The sequence below is a fragment of the Equus przewalskii genome, chromosome 2 (genome assembly GCF_037783145.1).
Source record: "Equus przewalskii isolate Varuska chromosome 2, EquPr2, whole genome shotgun sequence".
Taxonomy (NCBI): Eukaryota; Metazoa; Chordata; class Mammalia; order Perissodactyla; family Equidae; genus Equus; species Equus przewalskii.
Genome location: NC_091832.1, coordinates 107,063,199 through 107,087,082, shown reverse-complemented (window position 1 = coordinate 107,087,082; position 23,884 = coordinate 107,063,199). Strand labels below are relative to the sequence as shown.

The 23,884-nt window shown below is 39.3% G+C and overlaps 1 protein-coding gene across 7 annotated transcripts in view; it reads right to left on the bottom strand.

Annotated features, from left to right (window-relative positions):
* PRDM5 (PR/SET domain 5) overlaps positions 1–23,884 on the bottom strand; it is a 186,687-nt gene that overhangs the window by 100,534 nt on the left and 62,269 nt on the right. For 5 of the 7 annotated variants that reach the window (XR_011537227.1, XM_070609212.1, XM_070609210.1 and 2 more), the window contains exon 3: positions 21,929–22,051. The exons of the other annotated variants lie outside the window; for them this stretch is intronic. Coding sequence is in view for 4 of the 5 variants with exons in the window: in XM_070609212.1 (XP_070465313.1) it covers positions 21,929–22,051 (123 nt within the window). In the remaining variant the exon portion in view is untranslated. The remainder of the gene's footprint in view (positions 1–21,928; positions 22,052–23,884) is intronic. 7 annotated transcript variants of the gene reach the window in all.

The following is a 23,884-nucleotide window of genomic DNA, read 5'->3' as shown; positions in this document are numbered from 1 at the left end:
AATGAACATATATGGAGGGATACACAAGCAGAACCCCCACGAAAAATTGGAAAACTGTGCAACAAGCTTGATACAGTTATCATTTTGAGGCTGGGAGAGGGGTAGTCTATATTCAATATTGTTTTACTTTAGGGTTGCCTTTTTTTTTTTTACAATAAACAGATTACTTTGTAATTTTAAAAACAATATATATTAGAAAATTCCATGGAAAAGACAGAAATGATGACTGTATTCTTCAAATACTATGCAAGGGAGGCTCGATTCAAAAGTTCAAAGCACTGGAGCAAATCTAACAATTAGCTACAGTTAATTAAAGAAGTTTCTATAATATGTAGAGCATTCTTGGAAGTTTTTGAATTTCATACCCCCAGAAACATAAAAAGTTATTTCTAATTAAGAACACTGAATTAACGTCTATACAAATGTTATTCCTAGTGCAACAAAAACAAAGAAAAATATAACACTCAGCAAAAGAGACGTCTCTTTAAATTAACTCAGAAGTGGTACTTTCCAGGGTTTGGAAACCACTTGCTAAGGTTACCCAAAACAACAAAGGACTCATCTAACGAAGACTTCCGAATCCCATCGTAAATCTTAATGCTTATCTGATCAATATCCAAGAAAGTTAATTGAAATGTCTTTCTAGTATATTAGTCATTAATTTTGTGATGGCCTTCACAGCATCAAGAAAAGATAATAATTTTTAATTTTAAACCACAGTAACATTAACTTAAACTGCAATCATAAGACACAGCATGCCTATTTAGGGGCTCTGTAATAAAAGAAAATTTTAATATACCAGTTAAAACTTTAATTTAATAAAAGTAATGGCAGCATTACAGGCTCCAAGGATCATGTTCTATCTGCATGTCAAATATGTGATAAGAGGAAAGTTATTACAGGCATTCCTCCAATCTATTTATTTAATGGAGAGATCTAGATATCTTTCTACGTATCATTCCTACCACAGCCCAAACCAAGCATCTCTTCCTTTTCATTTGCTACCACAATAGTCTTAAGAAGTATCCTCTTCCACTGCTTCCTTGCCAAGACTTCACTCATTTAGTCACAACAACTCTCCTTACAAACCTCAGATTGTCAGGACCTACCAAATTCCTAGTCTCTCCAGCTCTGTGGGGTGATTTTCCCCATTTGTAGGCTCATCCCAGGCCCAGTCTCCTGCTCTTTGACAAGAAGGATCTACAGAGTGTTGACCCAACACTCTGGGACTCAGCATCAAGCCCCTGTTGTCATTAGCCTGGCTGTGACCTTGTGCTCCAGCTTTGAGAACGGTTTTAATATTCTGATCCTGAAACCTACTTCTTATTACAGCTATCACTTCCAGTCACTTGGTTTGTATCTTGCTCCCCTGGACACGCTTACTCCCCAACAGACTCACTCGTTGTATTTACATTTCAGGGATTAGCTGCCTTTCTGGGACTCAGCCTGGCCTCGGGGCTGGGGTCCTGTTCATCGTTCCTGTCGCCAGGTCCTGGCGATGAACTTGCTGAAAACACTTTAGCTGAAAGAAAGTGTTCAATGTCACGTCTGTTCAAAAGCAAATATTCCTCAGCCATTGGTGTTCCTGGTATTGGTAATCGGGATACAACATAGAGCAAGCAATTTTACAACTGTTATTCATCTTTTGCATTACTGTCCATTGTTCTAATTTTTTTGTGTTTTTTAGTATTATTTCACTTTGCTTTATTTTATTTATGTGTCATTTTCAGCTAATTATTTCTACTGTAAACTGTTTGTAATATCAAAAAGTTGCAACAGTCTAAATGCCAAACAATGTAAGTTGAAAAAAATTAAAGGTCTAACAATTCGTTTTAAAAGATTTATCAAATGTCATCTTTATAGAAAAACACTATATATATACACACACACACCCACACAACACAAAAGTGTTGATATAGCTTGTTTCTAAGTAGAGGGAATTGCAAGTATTTTGCATAGTTGTCTTCGGCTAGTCTATGTTACAATTTTTCTAGAATTAACATGCATTACTACTTGTGCAGTAAAAGAGAACAATAAACAATAAATAAAGCGTGTTTCCTGATACCAGGAAGAGGTATGGTATGGCACCTAAGAGCACAGGCTTTGGGACTCCCAGGGACCACGTATCACTCACAGCATAACACATACTCATTAAAGTTGCTCAGTATTTTACAGACAATGAATAGTAAAAGAATACAAAACTGCTTGTGTCTACAGAAGAAAAGCAATTAGTAGTAGAAAGTTTACTGATATTTTCCTTTATTCATGTACAGCTGGGAGGCTATGACAATAATCTAGGTCATAGAGAGTGGTGACTTGGGAGGATTATAGTAGGAGTAGTGGAGGTGGTGAGCAGGAAGCAGATGCTGAACATGCTTTGAAGGGAAAGCAGATGCCATTTCCTGACGGGCTGTATATGGAGCTGGAAGAAGGAGAAGTCCAAGGATGAGTCCAAGGTGATGAAGTTTTCTCTCAGGCATTCACAGATGTCAGTGTACTAAATAATAATTCTTCTTAAGGATTCAAAATAAAACACCAACTACAAATTTGTGCTTTGAATCTGGATCTTCTCTGTGTGTATAAATATATTTGCACATGGTCCTTCACTCAGGTACCCAAGAATATCCATCAATTCAACCATTTTTTTTACAGTTAATTACTATTCTTTAATAAATCTGCGAAGTAAGAGTCATTCATATTCCCCAACCAAAAAAAAAGTTATTTTAAATCATAAACTACTTGCAAACATTTCCTTCAGACAGCCAATGCATTGTTAAGAAAGTAGAACTCTGATCTGTTTCTTTGAATGAAGCTGAAAAAAACAGTAGTGGCGTAGATTTTATTAGATTCATCATTTTGGTAACATCACATATTATGGAATTCAAATTTACACACACAAGAGCTCTTCTGAATATTCTGACTGTCAGGGTTTTCAAAACAAACTTATGTAAGAAAGAGAAATAAAACTGTAAAAAAAAAAAAAAGCAAGAATCTGACTGTGACGATTCAACAGGAAAGTCAGAGGTAGTGTCATGGGGTACGGCCACTACAGAGCATTCTCTTGGGGCTCCACCAAAATTCTTATGCACCAAAATAATCATTTCTAAATTCATAAAATATAGCAGGGTAGCCATATGAATATAGTTGTATTCATCTGTCATGAATTTGGAATGGTTAACTTTATGTAAAAATTGTCTTAAAAGAAATAGTATCAATATCTCATCCCACACTAGTAACCTCTTCTTAGCCTACCAGGGTATCTTAGTACACTAGTTGGGAAGTTGCATCATGGGAATCAGTCCCTAGGCAATGGAATCCCAGGCCCTGGGCCAGAGCAAGAACCCAGGCCTAGGCAGGAACACGAGGACGCAGCCAGGACAGTGGGCTTTAGAACCAGACTAGGAACTGATACTACTCTGTCACCTTCTGTCTATGTGGGTGTCTTCCTTACCCCTATGGGCCCCAATTTCCTCATCCATAAAGCAGAAAAAATAATAGACTTATTTATACCTTAGACTTCACTGTTAATTTCTGATAAGTGGCTAAGAGCACTTAGAAAAAATAACAATAGCTTACATTTATATAGCACTTTGCAGTTTTCTAATGCTTTTCATGTACTTTATTTCATCAGATCATCAGAGTAACCTTGTAAGGTAGGATGGAAATGTCAAGTACATTGCACAGATAGCCTTTGCTTTGGAGTCAGACTTGAATTTGGATCCCAGTATACAACTTATTAGCTAGATATCCTTAGGAAAGGTTATCTTAATGTAGTCTCATCTATAAAATGGGATTAGTAGTAAGTGTCTACCTCAAAGAGCTGTTTTGAGGATTAAGTACTAAAGAATACAGCAAGTATGCCTGGTAGACAGCAGGCACATAGGAAATGGTTAGCATCAGGGTCCACCTCCAACAAGAACTCCTCCAACCTTGACATATGGGAAACGTGAGGCTCAGAGGTGATAAATAAAGTGTAAAGATCACATAGTAAATCCCAGAGACAGGTGAGAACTAAAAGAAGAGGCATGGCAGGGTCAAGGAAGAAGTAGAATTAGTTAATCTATGCAGCTACAGTTTCAACTTTCCTGGATAAAATATTTTCCAAATGAGCCTGAAATAACCAAATGTATTGGGTTAGTATATTTAAGGCTCAAGGGAATTTGGCCTCATATAGTTTTTTACTCTTTCTGTTTACTTTTCAATGACTCACAAAATAATTTTCTCTTTTTGATCAGGCACCGGGCTTTGAACTTATTATTTACTTTGTTGCCTCAATTTCATGTACAGGAGAAACTTATATTCATTGACTATCGACATCTGATATTACTATATTCCTGGAGTAGCTACGTAGATGTAGTATACAATAGGAAGAACACAATTAGCAGTCAAAAGACAGCTCTTCTGGCTTTGGCTTTCCCACTCTTGGGCACTGTCACCTCTGGGGAGTCTCACTGTCTCTAGAACTATTTTTTTCATCTGTAAAATAGGAGAGTTGGGCTTTATTATCTAATCCCTTCCAAAGCTAGACCCAATCACAAGTGATACACTCATCTTCACGAGCCTTGTCAATGAGCCTAAAGGGAAAAGTAGGATACAGGCTAATTCAATCATTGCTCTCCCCCTCAGACCCCACCCTACTAAAAGGAAAGTTGGTATGGAATTAAGAAAAACTTTTAACTAGGATGTCAATGGAAAGCCAGAATATACAACCTTGTAAGGGTTGGGGGTTGGGGCCTTCTCTGAAATTACACAGACTAATGTAAGCTGTCATTTGATAAGATTCTATCAATGTGATTCCTTCTGCATTGTGACAATAGTTAGGACCAAATGAACTCACGATGTTTTTCAGTCTAATTCTTTCTGATTCTATCATTATCTCAAAACATTTACTCCTGCACATTGAGGAGACGTTTATCTACTGTTTTAAATTCCCCATCTCCCTTCGACATCCAGCATTACTCACAAACCTCAACTTTCTCTGACAATTTGCCCACCGTCCCTCCTCAAGTACCATGCCTCACTAGGATAGATTTCATAAACTCCTGCATTTGAGGTTTAGTTCTGTTACTTCAAAACAGCAAAAGTAACTGTCTCCTGTTTTTCAGGGAAATACTAATCCCCACTGTGTGTAAATAACTATAACTCCAGAAGGGGTCATGGGCGATTTGGTATTTCAGCTGTGTCTGTGTGTTACTTAACCTGGTTTTTGTTTACTTGTTGGCAGGCTGTTGTCCACATGTGGACAATAAGAGAAACCATGATTGTGAAATTGGCAAAGACACAATTCATTGTACCGAAAAGGTAGTAAGTTGTGAAAATCCAGACTATCCAGCTAAAATGACTAATGAATACTCATCACAAAAAGAAATCATCTTCAAAATAATTCTTGGGCTTACAGATTTAAACAATCTCTACTAGTGTGGGGGCAAAAAGTCTGAACTCCTACTCAATAATCAATAGAAGTAGATGATTGATGAATGTTGAGGAGAAAAGAAAAGAAAAGAAAATAGTAAGATTTTCATATTGGATATCTTCTCACTTAACTCTTCTTTACTAAAACTCAGTCTAAACCTGTATATCAATATCATTTCTAAAGAGCTCAACATACAAAGCTGATAAACATCAGGGAAAATATCATTGCCACAGTAAAATTCACAAAATATACCTATTAATATTAATCTAACAATAAACCAAAAACCTCCACAATGAAACATGACTAACAGATCATAGCATTCCAATTTCTTCACTCCATTCTCAGTGGGAGGAATGGACCAAGCTGCCATGTGGCTCAGAGTGCTGCCTGTGGAGGGCGTGTTCTGGGAACAGGTCTGACAAGGTGACTTGCACTGACCCGTGAAATGTGATTAGAAGCAAAGTGGACCACATCCAAGTGAAAGCTTTCAGTCATCACAGGTCTGGGCCACTGCTCTTTCCTCTCTGCCAGGAAAAGGCATGTCCCTCGTAAGGCCTGGTCCTTCAGACACCATGTGGAAGTGAGCTGTGGAAAGAGTCACAGTCTCCAGCAGCACGTATTTGTGTGAACGAGAAATAAACCTTCGTTGCTAACAACCACTAAGAGTTTAGGGTTATTTGTCAGAGCAGTCCTCTTTGCAAAAGTTAACTGATACAGTAACTTATGAAAAATAATATTTTTTAAAATTGCTTTCTTTGAGAGTAAGAATAAAACATCTCAAAATCAGGGAAAATAATGTAAGGTAGAAAAATGGCAGATGTATTTAAAATAATGAATAGTGCAGGATGAGCTAATTTCATGTATAGAGTGCATTAATCAGGTCCTACAAGAAAAATGAAGTTTCAGACAAATGCCAATAAAACTGTCCCTTTTCTAATCACAGCTCATCATCAGCCACACGGCAAGGAAACAGTTTAATATGATTCCTAAGAATGAAATACTACATTAAACAAAAAATGAAGTCTATAAATAAAGACTATCAATTACAAATCACTAACATACATACGTATCTTTCTCTGAGGAGATCGAGCAAAGACAATCATATCTAAAGCATTTTATGAAACAAATCTGACACCATGGAGAAAAGAGTCCACAGAAAAGTTGAGAAGAATAAAAAGGAAAGATGCTACATAGAAAGGAAGTGATGTGATCCTGGGAAGCAGTGGCTCTTGATGGAAAAAATAAACAAAAACAAAAATCATACTTAACCTTTTTGATTTAAAGATATCAATATTGACAGACCAAGAAATTTTAGTAGCTTTTTTATACACAAGTGATTAGAGGGCAGATTGTGTCCCCATAGCGTATCTCCTCTATTTTACATCAGACGCTCTTTGAACTGACCTCCACTTATTATTCCCAGACCTACCTGCCACTCTGCACACCCTAAACTCTGCTGAACGATGCCTAAGGCAGAGTCTTCCCAGTGAGGAGCCTGCACACCTCTGTCCTCACCACTTGACTTGCATGCTTGTGCCCCAAGAGTCAGTTGTGTTTGTTCCTGCATGTTTATGCCACTAGTACAAGTTATCGTAATTATGTAACTTCACTAAGTATTCCATAAACCAAAGATATATGAGTAAGAAAAATTTAATTGTTTCTAAGAAAATCAAAGAGAAGTCTGTAAAAAAAAACTGTCAAGTTACACAAGACAAAGTAATTATAAAAGATGTGGGAAATCATAAATCTGGAAGGATTCTGCACTCGGCTTGCTTTGCAAGAGTCTCTACTTTAAAAATAGCAAAATTGGATACTATATGGAGTGGTTATGAAAACATATGGTAGCAAACTCTAGTGAGAGAACCTAAACTCAGAACCAAGAAGGCTTTGGCCATAGATCAAAAAGTTGGTGACTAAATGTATATTTGATAAAACAAGTTAAAATAAAATGGTTGAAGCATCAATTCTATGCTCTCCTACTAGGACAAACTTTTTCTATTAACTGCTAAGTCTGGTCCATATCATATCAGGAAAGAGTTTCAACCAAATTATTATATGAGCAAGTCTGAGCAATAAGTCCCCACACATTTCCCTAACCATCTATGATGCCCCCGTCAGAGTGTTCACCATCCGATCTGTATTCATTTAGCTGAATCCCCAACTGGGCTGTACCTTCCATAGGGGAAGGGAGTACATCCCCAAATTATATATAAATTATCATTCCTAAAATACTTATTATTCTGACTTGCATAAGAATTACCTAAACACAGGTCTCTCTTTTCCCATCCCCCTGTTTCCCCAAAGATTGTGATCTCCCTGAGGGCAGGCACTACATCATATTCATCTTTGTCTAAATCTCAACACCTGGATCTGAACTGAACACACATCGCTCATTGAAAGTTATCAACAAAGGATCTGCTGAATTGGATTAATAAAACAGCAAAGGAAAGAGTGTCATTCAGGAAAGTGGAACTCGCTCCAAAAAGGGTTGCAGAATCAATTTCCCAGTGCCAGCAAATTCTTAAGAAATCAAAAGTTAGTCAATAGTTGGAAGTATTCTAACCCACTGGAAATCTGAGAACAGGGAAGACAAGCAGATGTGGACCAGCATGAGGCCAAGCATACCTCACTTGATATTGTTGTTGTTGTTAGTGCTGTGGAATCGATCTGACTCTTAGCGCCCCTGTGTACAGCAGAGCGGAACCCTGCCCGGTCTTTTTGCACCATCCTCTCACCTTCTGGTCTTCTGTCAGACAATGCTCCACTGCTCTTCACAGGGTTGTCATGGCCAACTTTTTCAGAAGTGGGTGGCCAGGTCCTTCTTCCTAGTCTGTCTAGTCTTGAAGCTCTGCTGAAACCTGTCCACCATGGGTGACCCTGCTGGTATTTGAAAGACTGGTGGCATAGCTTTCAGCATCACAGAAACACACAGCTGCCACAGTATGACAACCGACAGACGGGTGGTGTGGGTTCCTGACCAGGAAAGGAACTCAAGCCAGGGTGGTGAGAATGCTGAATCTTAACCGGCAGAACCCCAGGGCTGGCTTCACCTGATATACTGAAAGTTAATTGAAAACCTATGAGAAAAACTGAATATTCATTCAACCCACTTACTGCAGCACATGATGTGCACAGCACTGCAGAATACCCACATTCACAAGAATACTCACATGGTCCTGCAGGATTTTACATGCTCTCGGTGGAAATAGAACAAATTGGTTAAATGACAATAAAGAGCAAAAGGGCCAAGATAGTTGCACCGAGAGTATCAGCTGTAGAATTTTTGGAGGCATTTTCACAACAGCATTTGAAATTCACTCTGAACCTTGTAAACTGGATACGTTTTGGACAAGAGAAGATCAGGAGGGAATGGGTTCATTAAAGTAGAGAAAACAACTCAGCAGGATCAGGGCACTGCAAGGGACAGATCTGTGCCATGGAAGGAGGCAAAACCAGCTGAAACGTTGGCAATCAACAGGAACATTGTGGAAAATCAGACTGAAAAAGCAGCTCCAACATGTGGAGGGACTGAAAAGTCAGGCGGAGATTAAACGTGCCCTGTGGACTGCCGCATTTGAGGAAGATTATAACCACATCAGGCCGATGTGACAGGAAAAAAGATGGAAAGCAGAAACCAATAAGAAATGCTGTTCATTTGATGAATGTGACAGTTAATTTTGTGTCAACTTGATTGGACCACAGGGTGCAGATACGTGGTCAAACACCACTCTGGGTGTTCTGGGAGGGTGTTTTGGGATGAGATTTCCATACGAATCGGTAGACTGAGTAAAGCAGATTGCTCTCCACAGTGTGGGTGGGCCTCATCCAGTTGGGTGAAGGCCTGAACAGAACAAAAGGCTGACCCTCCCCCAAGTAAGAGAGAATCCCTCCTGCCTGACGGCTTTCAAACCGGGATACTGGGTTTTTTCTGCCTCTGGACTCAGCTCAAACATCCATCGGCTCTTCCCATGTGTCAGGCCTGAGGGCCTTTACACTCGAACCACACCATCAGCTCTCCCGGGTCTCTAGCTTGCTGATGCATCCTGCACATCTGGGGCCTTGTCAGCATCCACAATCACATGAGCCAACTCCTTATAATAAATCTCTTTCTGTGCACACACACACACACACACACACACCTTATTGGTTCTGTTTCTTTGGACAATCCTGATAATACAATCAAACTTGAAATTTAAGAGGTTAGTTATATTGCTACGATAGAATCTATCTGAAAAAAAACTAAGTGCATTTGAAATAACTTCTGGTGGAAGAAAACATATTAACCTATGGGGCTGGCCCCGTGGCCGAGTGGTTAAGTTCGCGCGCTCTGCTGCAGGCAGCCCAGTGTTTCATTGGTTCGAATCCTGGGCGCGGACATGGCACTGCTCATCAGACCACGCTGAGGCAGCGTCCCACATGCCACAACTAGAAGAACCCACAACGAAGAATATACAGCTATGTACTGGGGGGCTTTGGGGAGAAAAAGGAAATAATAAAATCTTTAAAAAAAAAAAACATATTAACCTAGGCAAAAATGTAACATCAAATAACCTATAGATAATTTCAGAGGAATAATCCTTCACTATCAATAATTTTTAATTCTGCATTAGTTTTCATTTTAACTAAGATGGAAATACTTCTAAGAGACATAAGTAAATCATTTGAAAAAGAAAATTTTGTGCACTTATGTGCCAAGAGCTATACCAGGACTAAGTATAACATAGTGAAATAAAATAGATACAGTACCTACCCTCCAAGAAGTCACAGACTAGGAGTGGAGACGCCATTAATCAACCACTAAAGAAATGAAAAATAACTTGATGACTGCAAGGGCAGAGAGGAGCATGGTGCTAGTGGAGTATATAACAGACAGAGCTGACCTGGTCTAGGGTTCAAGGACGGCTTCCTGGTAATGTGACAACTGAGCTCAGACTGGAAGGACATGAATAGGAGGAACCTAGCAAAGGGAAAATGGTGTGTGTACATACACATGTGCCTGCACATGCATGCATATTTGATAAGAGTAGTTCAAACAGAAGGAACGCACACATATAATAAAGAGTATAAGCTGTAAAAAAGAATGAAAAAGAGTGGCTAAGACGGAAGGTGGTTTCAGAGAAGTCAAAGGAAGAGAGAGTTTCAAGATGGGGATATTTGTCAACACCTCATGTTACTGAGAAGATGTAGTAAAAGGAGGTCCAAAAAGCCTCAAGTGCGTTAGTAACATGGAGGGCAGTGGTGACCTGAGAAAACCACTAGAAGGCTGGAGGGAGGCAGAAGCCAGGATAGTGTAGGCTGCAGAGTAGGCTGGAGGTGAGAAGAATGGAGCCCGAGCATATAGACGATTCAAGGAAGGAGAAAGGATCCCTGCTGGAGGGGAATATCGGATCAATGGGGAAAGATTTAGAAAAGAAAGAGAAGTTTGGTTAAAATCAATGAGAAGAATCCTGTTGAGAGTGAGAGAGTAAATATCAAATGCAGAGAAAGGATAATCTAAAACTAAGTGTTCATCAGAAGAGAGCACAGGCAGAAGGCTGACTTGTAAGAAAGAGGAAGGGACACTTCTCCAGGCTGGGAGAAAGAAGAGAGAACGACTGCTGTCATAAGCAGGTGTACATGTTTGATGTCAGAAGTTGAGGAATACGTGTTACTTATATCGCCTTTCTTAACATGCACAAAAATAAGGAGGAAATTTACCTTCTTCTAACATCATCTTAATTTTCCTGTCTCATCGAACATTAAAACAGTCTACTTATAATCTTTTACAGAAACATACCCTTAACCACTGAACCCCTAGATAAAGTGTCTTCAATCCCCAATGACCTCTATCTGTGATTTCTCCTGTCCCACAAGGAGCTATTTCACTAGCTTTGGCATTAGATCAGTTGTAAAACTCACCATGATTCACTCTTCAAAAATGTATTAAACCATATATTCATCACTGTTCTAAAATGTACCTGTATTCCTCTGAGCCTTCTAGATAAAAACCGACTACTGTGCTCATCATCCTTCTCTCTCTGGAAGAATCTGGACATCAAAACTGCATGTGAGACTGCCTGGGGCGAAAAGCTCTGTCTACCACTTCCAGGCTCTGTAAACTTGAGCTCAGTTTTCTCGTCTGCAAAATGGGGAAAATACTCCTACTTTGGGGGGAACTACTAGAATTAAGTGAGATAATACTGATGCAAAAAGTTGATAAATTTTTATAATGGGCCAAAGGGAAACAGTTTGAAATCTCATTTGATAAGCATGGATAATCAGTTTTTATTTGTTTCGTTTTGTGTTTACTTATTGACTGCCTTTATAAAAGTAAAATTTATCATGAGGTTTCCCTGTTGGTTTTAGATGATGCCAGCAGAGTTAAAAATCACGTGTTATTCAATAGTAAGGTGCAAAGTATTGCAAGGGATTATTATATATCCCTTCGTGTACAACATGCCATTGGTCCTACTATGAATTGAAACATAGCAGAATAAATTGACAGAGTGCCATATAATACAAGCATATAAATGCTTGATAAGCATTTTAAATTTGATAAAGCAAAAAACAAGCTACATATGAGCATGCTACATGTCAAAATCTAGAAATGGGCATGGAACTAAGTCACACAGTGAAAATCGAAAGCCTAGCGGGATTCACACGCTAGTGCTCAGAGCAGAGAAGGGTTAACAGGCAGCAAGAATGACCACGCCCCCTCTTGTTCCTGTCCCCGGTCTGAAAAACTAATAGAACAGACAGATGTGTAAACCACCATACAACATACACAACCGTATCTCAAAGGACTTAATTAACCACAGGAAAGGAAACCAGGAAATGTTGTTTTAATCTCCACCCACTGAGGTGATTAAATAAAATGTTCATTAAATACCAACTTAAGAAATCATAGACACATTAGTCAAATGATTACTCATTTACTTAAGCATAATAAAAAGACACTGTGTATAGTTTTGACGTAAGTCAGCCATGATAATGATATATATAATTACTTTCCAGACTCTCGTCAAACACAGCTCCAAGTAGAAGGAAAGGCCACACTCAAACCTCAGGACTTGCTCCCCGGGACTCTGTAGCTTCTCAATGCAATAAAGCATCAGAGATGCAGCCCACAACTCAGTTTCTCCCTTTTTCCTTTCCCCAAGCTGTCATGTTTTAATTATGTGAGATTTCCAAGGAGGACTAAGAAATAGTTAAGAATGACTAGGTTAGGTTCTCAGATAACATTTTTCCTAAGGTTGTGAGCCAGTTTTCTCAAAATTCTCAAAATTTAATATACTTAGATGAATACAGTGTAACTTTGTTGTGCAGGTTACACTAATTGAAAGATATAAATTATAAGAAATTTCATACCTCCTTTTGAATAGTATTTTACTAATTCAACGGTGGAATGTAGAGCTTCACATTTTACTTGGTTTTGCTCAGTAGGGGCTGAACCTTTTATGAGAATCTGCTCATGCACTGGATGGAGTACAGATTTCTTTGAATAGAAATTTCCTTAGAAAACTCAACTTCCACTGATAAAGAACTAAATATAGCTAATTCTAGCGTTCTGTGCTATAGGTACTAAGTAAATTGACTTCACTTTTCAGTTTGTTTATTGACTATTTTAATACCAATCATTAAAAAATAATCTAAAACTCATCATAAAATGTACGTCCAATTTTGAAAAACAAAATCAAAGCCATTTCCTTCTTTACGTTCACAGAAAAAAATCTTGCCTAGCAACAAGTGGTGTGTGTGTTCAATTTCAGGTGTCTAGATTTTAGCTTTAACACTTGAAATATATATATATATGTATATATATTTGTTAGTTTAATTTCCTCCTCTGATAAATGAGGTAATCATGTTGTTTGCTTTACTGCATCTATAACAAATGCTTCTTCTTCTCATTATATTTTTTAACAACTAAAAGATTTTAAACTTTCTTCTTTTTAATTTCTACCATATCTCTTCTTAAACCCTGTAATGATGTAGTCCACTGCCAGTGTATTTAATGCAACGTAGATGAATTCTTAAATACTCATCTTTCATTAATACATTTGTTAAGTGTGAGTTGAAAGTACCCCATCACTTCACAGCACATACCTCCTTTCTTATGGACCTTTGTTTGCCATTTCAGTATTCAGTATCCCAGGTTTCTGAATTAGTCCAGACGGAACTGTCTGGTTGTTAATCAACAGAGTATCTGAGTGTAAGGCTCTGAGTGTCTGTGGTCATATTTGTAAAGACTTTCGACACAATGATGAGGAGCTGTTGGCAGCATAGTTGTCTAGCTAAGAGATAAAAATCCTTACACAGTAGACTGAAATGTGTACACACACTGGTACACACTCAGGACTCAAAGTAAAACTGTGACACTCTGCCTGACCCAAGACTCCCAAGCATGTAAACTCAGGCCAGAGTTCAAGTGGGAGCATTTGCTCTCTGTTATTGCAAAGGAAACAGACATAGCTTTTTCCAAACTGACAAGGCACATTCACTAGGTGCACCACATCAGCAAGGAGGCCACAGAGTGAGCTAAGGAGGCCAGGTCAACAAGCATGCATGAGCCCCCGCTACATGCACCCGTGCTGGGCTGGCAGCAGGACAACAAACACAACTGACCCAGATGGTTCCTGAGGAGCTCGGTCCAGTGACTGAAACACATATGTAAATAAACCATTTCTCTCAGTGAAACCATGCATCTATCAGGTAGCTTGGGTTTCTCTTCTAGAGGTACTGGGAATATTTTAAATTAAATATTTTTTTAAGTTTTGAATTTTAAAGGTTTTAAATTAAATGCAAAATAGAACTTAATTTTAAAATAATGACAAGAATAAATTTAAATTAAATATTAAATCTAAGACTCGGCACTTGTCTCCCAGAAGAAGCATTTCACAGAATTTCTATTTTCAATTCCACTTCATACTTTCCCTATCACCAATCCTGTTGCCAAAAGCCCCAAATCAATTAGGAAACAAACATTCTTCGGCCCTCTATAGCTTCCTTTTGGTTAAATGCCACAGAGCTGGGCTTTGCTGGGTTATGAAATTATGAAAGCATAGGATTTAAATGATTTCTAGGGACACTACCTACTTGTATCCAGCATTCCCCATTCTAGAAGGTATCTGCGAGCACGCAGAACATCGATGCATTCTCCAAGAAACAATCAGCCTGCAGAAAACTGGCTTCTTTAAAAAAGCTGAAAAGTAACTTGGCATAAATACTGATAACGATCTTAACCCTCTGTCTCAGGTTGCCAGACCACCGGATCTAATAAAGGTCTCTGCAGAGCACGGTAAGACACCTTCCCCACAGCACACTGCTGGTGTCTATCAAGCCCTAGCTGTCTTTCCAAAGAGAAGACAGGCCACACAGCCACAGCCAGGACCATGTCACAGTAAACAGCACTCAGAGACCTAAGCAGGCTTCCCTGTGCATCCGACAACCGAGGAGCTCAGGAGCAGGGAGCCAGGCTGCCGCCACCCCGGTCAGCAGCAGGCCTGCAGGATTCGGTCATTCTGTACAGCAGCTCGTCCCTTAAGGGGTGAATATTTACTGAGACGTCTTCTATGTGCTTAGAATTACACTAGCAACCTTGAAAGGAACTTAGAAGAAATAAAACAGATTTTGCCTTGTTTTACATAGAGACAAAACTGTAAAACCAAAACTACAAACTTGGCAGGGGTAGAGATAATGAGAACACTTGCTCACAGATACTGGCACATATAGGGGTCAGGTGTTTTGCATATATTATCTCATTTAATTTAATCCTCACAAAAACCCAATGAGGTAGGTATTATTACCATTAATTTACAAAGAGGAACAGAGTTTTAAAGATTGTTTTTACCGCTATGAAGACAAGAACTAGTTTATCTTTTTAACTATAACGTTTCCAGGGTTCAGGACAGGCCCTGGCATGGCAGATGTTGGGAGCTGTTGGGTGAATGAATGAGTTGAGTAAACTGCTCAGCCAGCGAGGATCAGAGCCAGGAACCTACCAATTAAAATTGCCTTTCTTAATCGTATCCAAACTGGGCTGGGTTCTGTGTTCCTTCTGATTCTACACCAAGTGCCTGTATTGTCTACTGACTCTAACCATACCCCTCCTCTACAAAGAAAATTTTCCCCATCGACCATTGCAGTAGCAAACCTTGAAGATGGCACCCAACGATGCCCCATCTCCTGGTATTCACACCCTGGTGCAGCCCCCTCCTGCATGTACCAGGGTGGGTCTATGTCTGTGTCTGTGTGACTAACAGCATCCTAGAAAAGTGATGGTATGGTATGTCACTTCCAAAATTAGATTATAAAAGATTGCTGCTCTCTCTCTCTCTCATATCACTCTCCCTGGAAGAAGCAAGCTGCCACGTCACGAGCAGCCCTAGGCCCAAGTGATTAAGAACAGAAGCCTCCTGCTACAGCCATGTGAGTGAGCTTGTAAGTGGAATCTCCAGCCATAATCAGGTCTCCAGAGACTTGGGCCAGCCCCAGCTGACTGCTTGACCACAACCTCGTGAGTCCCTGGGCCGAAACTCCAGAACCCCCCAGCTAAGTTGCTCCCGAATGCCTGACCCTCAGAAAATGTATGAAGTAACAAATGTGTGTTGTTTTAAGCTGTCAAAATTGGCGGAAATTTGTTACACAGCAATAGATAACTAATGCAATCACAAATACATACAGAGAAGATAGGCTAGAGGAAAATCATTCTGAAAAACAGCTCCAAGCCAAGCTGTAATAAAAGTGATTCATAGAACCTCATATTAGTCAAAGGACAACAACACATTCTATTTCACTACTGGGCGGGACATGGACACTGGGGAGCAGGGTGGTCTTCAACGGAGGTAGCAGAGGAAAGCACCTGCATGGTTTCTGGATTGAGAGGCACAAAAGTTCACCTACTCGCCCAACCTGACATGCTCTGATTCTGAAATTTTACTACTATTAATTTCATGAGATCTAAATGTTAACTTTAACACATTTTTAACATATTAGCTAGCAGCTAAGATGAGAAGAAAGGAACCAAAGGGGAAAAGAGGCATGGACAGATCCTGCCTAGGCACGACCTTTATATGAAAGAAAAGAAGATGCAATACTTCATCACGAAAGAAGGAAGGAGAGTGTGGGGACTCAAAATAGATCAAGGAAAGCATGGTGTAAATAACTTTACAATATATTTTTAAGAAATTAAACTGTTTTGCAAATTGTCAGCAGTTTCAAAAATAGTAAGTTCAGAAACAGGGAAGGTTTTTTAAAATCTGAATTTACGCTTATATAAACTATCTTAACTCCAAGATATTAGAGCACAGAGGTTAAGAGAGCAGACAGGAGAGAAAGATCACCTGGGTTCAAACCCCATCCAGATGCTCACTGGCTGTGTGACCAGAGGCAAGTGACTTAGACTCTGCGTGTCAGTATCCTCATCTGACAAAGGGAGATGAGAATTACAGTACCTTCCTCATGGGGTCACAGGAAGTACTTAGGTTATAATACATATAACCACTCACCGGCACATGGTAAGCATTGACTAAGTGTTAGCTGCCATCATCATCATCGTTACTAAGGATTAACACATATTTCAAGGTTATCGCTATATATAATGTAAGGATTTTTCTATACTTATTTGCCCTGCCAATAAACTACAACCTGAATGAAAATAATAAATTGATAAGTAATATAATTCCCCTGCACCCTACAAGAACATACGGACACAGTAGGGCTGGTCCTTAAAACCTTATAGGACCAACTGCTTGTAATTTTACTTTAGTTTAAACTTTTACCCTAATGAAAGACAAATATGTACCTCACTGGAAGATAATCCATTAAAAGATCTGATAGTTATTTAACTGATATTTTTATGGTATTATTGAACAAAATCATTACACAATTGCATCTTACTATTCTGTAACAAATTCTAGAACATATTGTATAAATACCATTTGTATAAATCTGATATGGAAAAAGAGAAATAGAGAAGAAACAGAATTGGAAGAAAATATAATTTTGGGTATCAGTGATAAATCCTTCTGATATTTCTTTTTGTTGGTTGCTTGGTTGTACCACAGCTATTTGAATTTCACATCAACCCTATATGACAAGCCTGTAGGTCTCGGTGGCTTGATGACAATGGACAAAGTCCTCTTCGTGCTTTAAAGACATCCAAGTTGCTGCTCTCTTTGGAGATCCACATTTGATCTCCCAGCTCTGACATATTAAAACACCACATGTTGCCAGAAAGACTCCAGGATGGACTGCCTAAGAGGGTCCATCTTCATACACGGCAGAGGTAGGAGAACAAATATATAACAAAACAGCCCTCCTGGTAATGGAGAAACCAAATCAACATGGGAATTGGGGCGGAGCTGTGTTACTATCATAAGCTGGGCCTAACGCCCAGGGCCCTCTTAACTTATTTAGACCATCCCCACGGCCTGCCACCCCTCATAAGGCAGACCAAGACCCAAATGCTTTTCCAATATGCTCCTTTTTCTGAGAACACCAAATCACCTTTTTCATTTACATACAACATATGTTATGTTGATAACATATTGTGAAAAGTCCCAGGGAAGATATGACTGGAAATGTGTTCTTAAGAAAATGAGTTGTAACCCTCTCTCTCTGAAATGTCCAAAGAATTCAAAGTTTCAACTTTAAATGACATAACTCTATTTTAAACAGTTTCTATCAAAAGATCAGATATTTTTAAAAGTCTGAAAAACATCTTAGCTCAAATATTTTTTTAAATTTTACAAGATATATTTTTCCTTTAGTGTAACAAAATTAACATTTAATAAGAATCACCCATTTCTTACAGAGCTTAAGAATTCTGTTTATTCATTTTAAGCCACATCTTTCACATTTAGAATTTTCTGGTTTATTTGGAAATATTTTTCACAAGTTTGAAAATACAGTTCAAATGATTATTCTGAAATGTGTGCATGTGGGAAGAATTGTTTGCTTACGAGATCCTTCTTCAATAATTCAGATACTTAAATTATCATTTCCAAAGCAAATTTTCCAAAATCAAATAAATTGCAAAACTAGAAATATAATCAAGTCTCTGAGAAGGAGTTGCAATCTTTTGCCAAAACAGACCTCAAATTCTTAATCCCTTGTCCAAAAAATTGGACCAAGTATTGACGTTTTCCACCAAGCAAGCCACATAGCCACAAATGTTTCTCATTTACTCACTCCTGGGACATACAGCTCAAATAAAAAATTTCCTGAATACCCCAAATTTCAGATGCAATTTGGAATGCAAGTGATTCATAATGTTATGCAGGAAACATTATGATCTTCCCTTACCAGCTCAATGTTTTTGGAATGCAAACCTCAGGAGATTATCCCAACCAATGAGAAGGCTGACATCACTGTCAACCATGTGACCCAACAATTATGCTCTCCGCCCCTAGCTCAGATGTGATTCTGAACCCTGAGCACTGTGCGACTCCAGCTACTGTTCAAATAAGAAAGACGCTACCTCAAGGAACCCAGCAGAGACCCACACTGTGCTCAAGGCAAGAACCACGGTCAAGGTGCACTCGACCCCCTCCTAGGAAAGGTAGAGTCAAAGGAACGAAGGGCACTGTCATCTCTTCTGCCCTGAAAGACTCTCAGCGTGCTCTCTGAACAGACACAGATTCTAATTAAATTCAAGGTGAAACTTCGCGGAGCCTCTCGTTAGTTTATGAGTCCTGTTCTAACCCCATCCCCACCTCCCCTCCTGTTATGAAGTCAAATGACGATTTCTTGGAGTACCAAAGTTGCAACAGTCATCTTCCGTAGATTCCTAGTTTCTTTCAAGGAAAGAAACACAGCAGATAGAGAGGAAGAAAAGCACTAGAATGAATGCACAGAATGAACATAAAAACTGTGTACGTCTTAGCAATTGTGATGACTAAAAAAGAGAAGTGTAGGGACCGGCCTGGTGGCGCAGTGGTTAAGTTTGCACGTTCCACTTCAGCAGCCCAGGGTTTGCCAGTTCGGATCCCGGGTGAGAACATGGCACCACCTGACAAAAGCCATGCTGTGGTAGACGTCCCACATATAAAGTAGAGGAAGATGGGCACGGATGTTAGCTAAGGGCCAGTCTTCCTCAGCAAAAAGAGGAGGATTAGCAGTAAAGTTACCTCAGGGCTAATCTTCCTCAAAAAAAATTTGAAAAAAAAAAAAGAAGTGTAGGGGGCTATAATATGACGAAACACATAGAGCACAGAATAGCAAATATGGGCAGTAAAAGATGGAGAGAAACACTTAGATAACCATAGAGAGCATTATAAGCGAACGTACAGTTAAAAGAACTCCTAGACGAGGATGACCTGAGGATGTCTGAGGCAAAACTCAAAGCTGAGCATATAACGCCTGCAAAGTCGGGGCAAATAGAGAGCCACGAAATACTTCAGAAATAACACCCAGTAAGAAGGAACTTCTCAAAGTAAAGGATTTTGAGGAAAGCTTAAAATCATTATTTAAGTACATGGAGAAAAGAATCTAGTTTAAACAGAATAATATCCTGTAAAACACAATAATGAAGAACTTACAAAACAATAGGTTTGCCTAAAGTACAGCTCATGATTCTACAGGCAATTTTGATATTGGCAACATTTACAAAGAAACACTCAAACTGAGTCTGTAAATTAAAATTGTCACATAACTGAAGATCCTGTAGATGAGTTTGTCTCACGAAACCATGAAAAAATATAAAATACTTGAAAAAAATTTCATGTCTACACAAACAGAAAAAAAGACCAGTTTAACTTTGTAGTTGGATCAAGGCACATCATGAATAATCAAAAAAGTGCCTTGAATTATCTCTAATTGCCAAAAGATTCTATTTTCCATCCCAACCCAGCCTTTTGGTAAGAGTCATCTCTCATTTATCCATACAAAAAGAGACAGTAATCACATTGGTCATCCAATACTTACTTGTACTGAAAAAGTTTCGTTAGCTAATAACACCAGGAAATAGAATATTCCAGACGACTCTTTTCTGATTGCTTTAAAACCTAATTCAGTGCATTTTCTTTCTTGCCAGTGTTGGTTTTGTACTCAGAATTGAGTGAAATCAGCATAACCCTCAACAAATTATTAAACTCTCAGAGTTTTTATGAATAAATGACATGATGTATATGATGCTTCTAGAACAATGTACATGGTTAATACTCAAAATGTTAGTTCTCTTATTCTCTTCCCTCCCCTCTTGCTTCTGCCAATCATAGCTTGGCTTTCTTTTCTGCAGTTTCGGATCCAGGAGTTCGGTTTTCACATGGGATCAGTCAATTCCCTGACAGAATGTAATGTTTCTCTATTTTCTTAATCATCTGATCAATGACTTTTAATTATAGGGCCCCTCTAAAAACTTATTGCCTTAACTTTTTCTCTTCTTGCCCTAATTTCCACTGAGGGATAATCTAAGTTCAACTCATCGTTTACATCAGAACTTAACGTTATGTGCAGCACTATACTAGGATACAGAATTCAATAAAATATGGTTCCCACCTGGGATGGTCAATTTTATATGTCAACTTCTCTGGGCCATGGGGTGCCCAGATAGCTGTTCAAACAGTATTTTGGGTGCTTCTGTGAGAGTGTTTTTGCATGATATTAACATTTAAATAGACAGACTTGAGTAAAGCAGATTGTCCTCCACAATGTGGGTGGGCCTTGTCCAATCAGTTGAAGGCCTGAATAGAACAAAAGGATGACCTTTCCTGAGTAAGAGAGAATTTTGCTGCCTAACGGCCTTCAAACTGGAACATCTGCTCTTGAGCCTGACAGCCTTTGAAGTAGGACATCGGTTGTTTCTGGTTCTACAGCAGCCTTCCAGTCCTCAGCCTCGAACTAGTACATCAGCTCTTCCTTATTCTACAGTAGCTGTGGCCTTTGAACTCAAGGTGGGACCATAGGCTCTGCAGATTTTGGACTTGCCAGCCTCCATAACTGCATGAACCAACTTCTTATAATAAATCTCTCTGTGTGTCTCTGCCCCACTGTCTCTGTCTCTATAGATATAGATACAGATATAGATAGAGATAGATAGATAGATTCTGCTGGATCTGTTTCTGTGGAGGCCGTGACTAATACACCACCCTCAAGAAGCTCAAAGTCTAGTCATGAGGATACACCCACATAAACTTTCTCCGTGAAGCCTTTCCCAATCAGTAACACAGAATATTGTGTGATGAGCCAAATAAACCATCAAACAAAAAAAAATCAATAAACCTTCACTGAATGTATTAAAAGGACTTGAAAGCAAGATCTGCCCAGGACAATATCAGATCGTGTAATTCATTCCCTCAAGAATTCTCGTAAAGTGAGTGATCTGGTGTCAATTTACAGCGAGGCCCACCCTGTCCTGAATATACTGACTAGATGAGATTTCTCTGCTTTTATGATTTAGTTACTGTTATTTGAAGCAGGTCATTGGGAAGTAAATTTAAAACACAGAGTACAGTTACAAATTAGTTCACTCCCTTCACAGAGCAACAAGAATAATAAGAAGCATCATACTAGTAACTAATAAGCAGCAGGTAAGCTCACTTGAATGGCAGCCAAGTTCTTCTGCTCCTGAGATGGTGCCTCGTGAACGAAGCGAAGCCAGTTGGAGTGTCGTGGGTTGGTAGCATCCAAAATGTACAGAACTTCTCCCTTACTCCCACGAACCTGCAACATAAAAGGCTCCTGAATTTGTACTTGAAGTCAGGATTGGCCATTCTAAAAATCTCCAGGTTAGAACATGGTATTTTTCATAAGCATAGACCTTTCTTATTAATAGGGTTGAACAGATGCTGGATTAACATCCATTCTTCCCCTTAGAGCCCACTATTTCATGTGGCAGATGGCTAGACAATTCACTATTATAACCAACTCCCAGAAACTACCTGTGCTGATCGCTCTTTTCTGGCGAAAATTATTTCTTTGCATATATATTTTTTAATCTATGTGTTAAACTGCAATTGTTCAGGGGATAACCATAACGGCAACTCGTGCCCTTTCTTCCACAGAGAAGGCAGCACTGTTCTCCAATTAAAGGGGGTGGAGCTGGAACGATCCTTTCAACTTCTCTCTCCACCTGCTTACTGAGTCCTTTCCATGTGAGGAGAATTTGCCAATCTAACCAGTGGAATCTGACACCCAATGAGCCACAATTTCCCATTTTATCTAGTGGATGAATATAATCCACTTTGTCTTTTCGTGGTCTGCTCATGGCTTGCTGTGAACAACAGTGGGCTCTCTGCCTCTTGTTTCATGCCCTAAGCCCTCCTGGTCAGATCTACTCAACTTTCAATTCGAGGGAGGGGGTAACTGCCAAAGGAGCAGGTCACCCATTGGACACTCTTGAATCCAAGCTGCTTTGAATCGAGCCTCTCTAAAACGCCTGTGCTGTAGGGTACTGGGTACTTGCTCAGCTTAATAAAACATATACCAATCTCTATCCAACACTAATTTTGTGTTTATATTCAAGTGCAACCCAGGAGAGGAGAGGAGAAGGAATGAGTGATCAGCACTCCACATCTCCAACACCAACTGACACAAATGTACTGACTACAAATTCACCTTTGCAGACCTGAGTTGGGGAAAAACAAATTCCAGATTTCCAAAATGTTATTTTATAAAATAAAGCACAACCAGCCTAATGAGGTATGTATTTTCATGATACATTTGGACAATCGTTCACTCACTCAACAAATACTTACGAAGTCCCTACCGTGTGCCAGATACTGCTTAAGGCACTGGGACCCTTTCAGCGAATGAGATGGATGAAGCCTGATGTCACAACACTTAAGAATAAAAAGAAAAAAAAGCATAGAAGAGAACTTCAGGTAAAGCTAAGTGCTTGAAGACAACTAAAGCACTAGGAGGACACAGAGCGAGGATGTGACCAGGGAACCAGGCAAAGAAAGGGTTACTGAGGATCTAGTTAACAACTAACATAGTCTGTCCAGCGTTTTGCAGTCAAAGAGAAACTATGTGTTCTGTTTTGCATAAATTGATGTCCCGGTTTTGCAGATGTTGCTGTTTTGAAGAGAAACTCACATCTTTGCAGAAGGACTCCCCAAATTGTTCCAGCACCAAGCATCCTAAAGTTACCTTCACTCATTAGCATCTTAAATTCTCTTCCTCTAGGAGGGTCCAAAAAGCCATTTTTAGATGATTAGATGTATGTAATAACATGTTTACCTGCTACGCATGTGCCTTAAAAGAGTACAGTTGTTACGCGCTTATTACAAATAAACCTGCTATGCTCTGCTCGCTTGTGTATAAAGTCTCTGTTGGCACTGACCTCAGGGAGATGCTGCTTTGGCAGCTATCCCCGGTGTCCTCCACTGTTTGTGCAAGCAATAAACCTCTTCTTCACCTACTTCTGCCTTGGTTGTGCTTTTTAGCTCTGAACTCACCAGGAGACAAAACTAGTGAGTTCGGTTCAAGGAGATACGGGCTGTCTCAGAGGAGGTGGTCAGGCAGCGCCTCCCTGATGAGGGGAGGTGAGAAGAG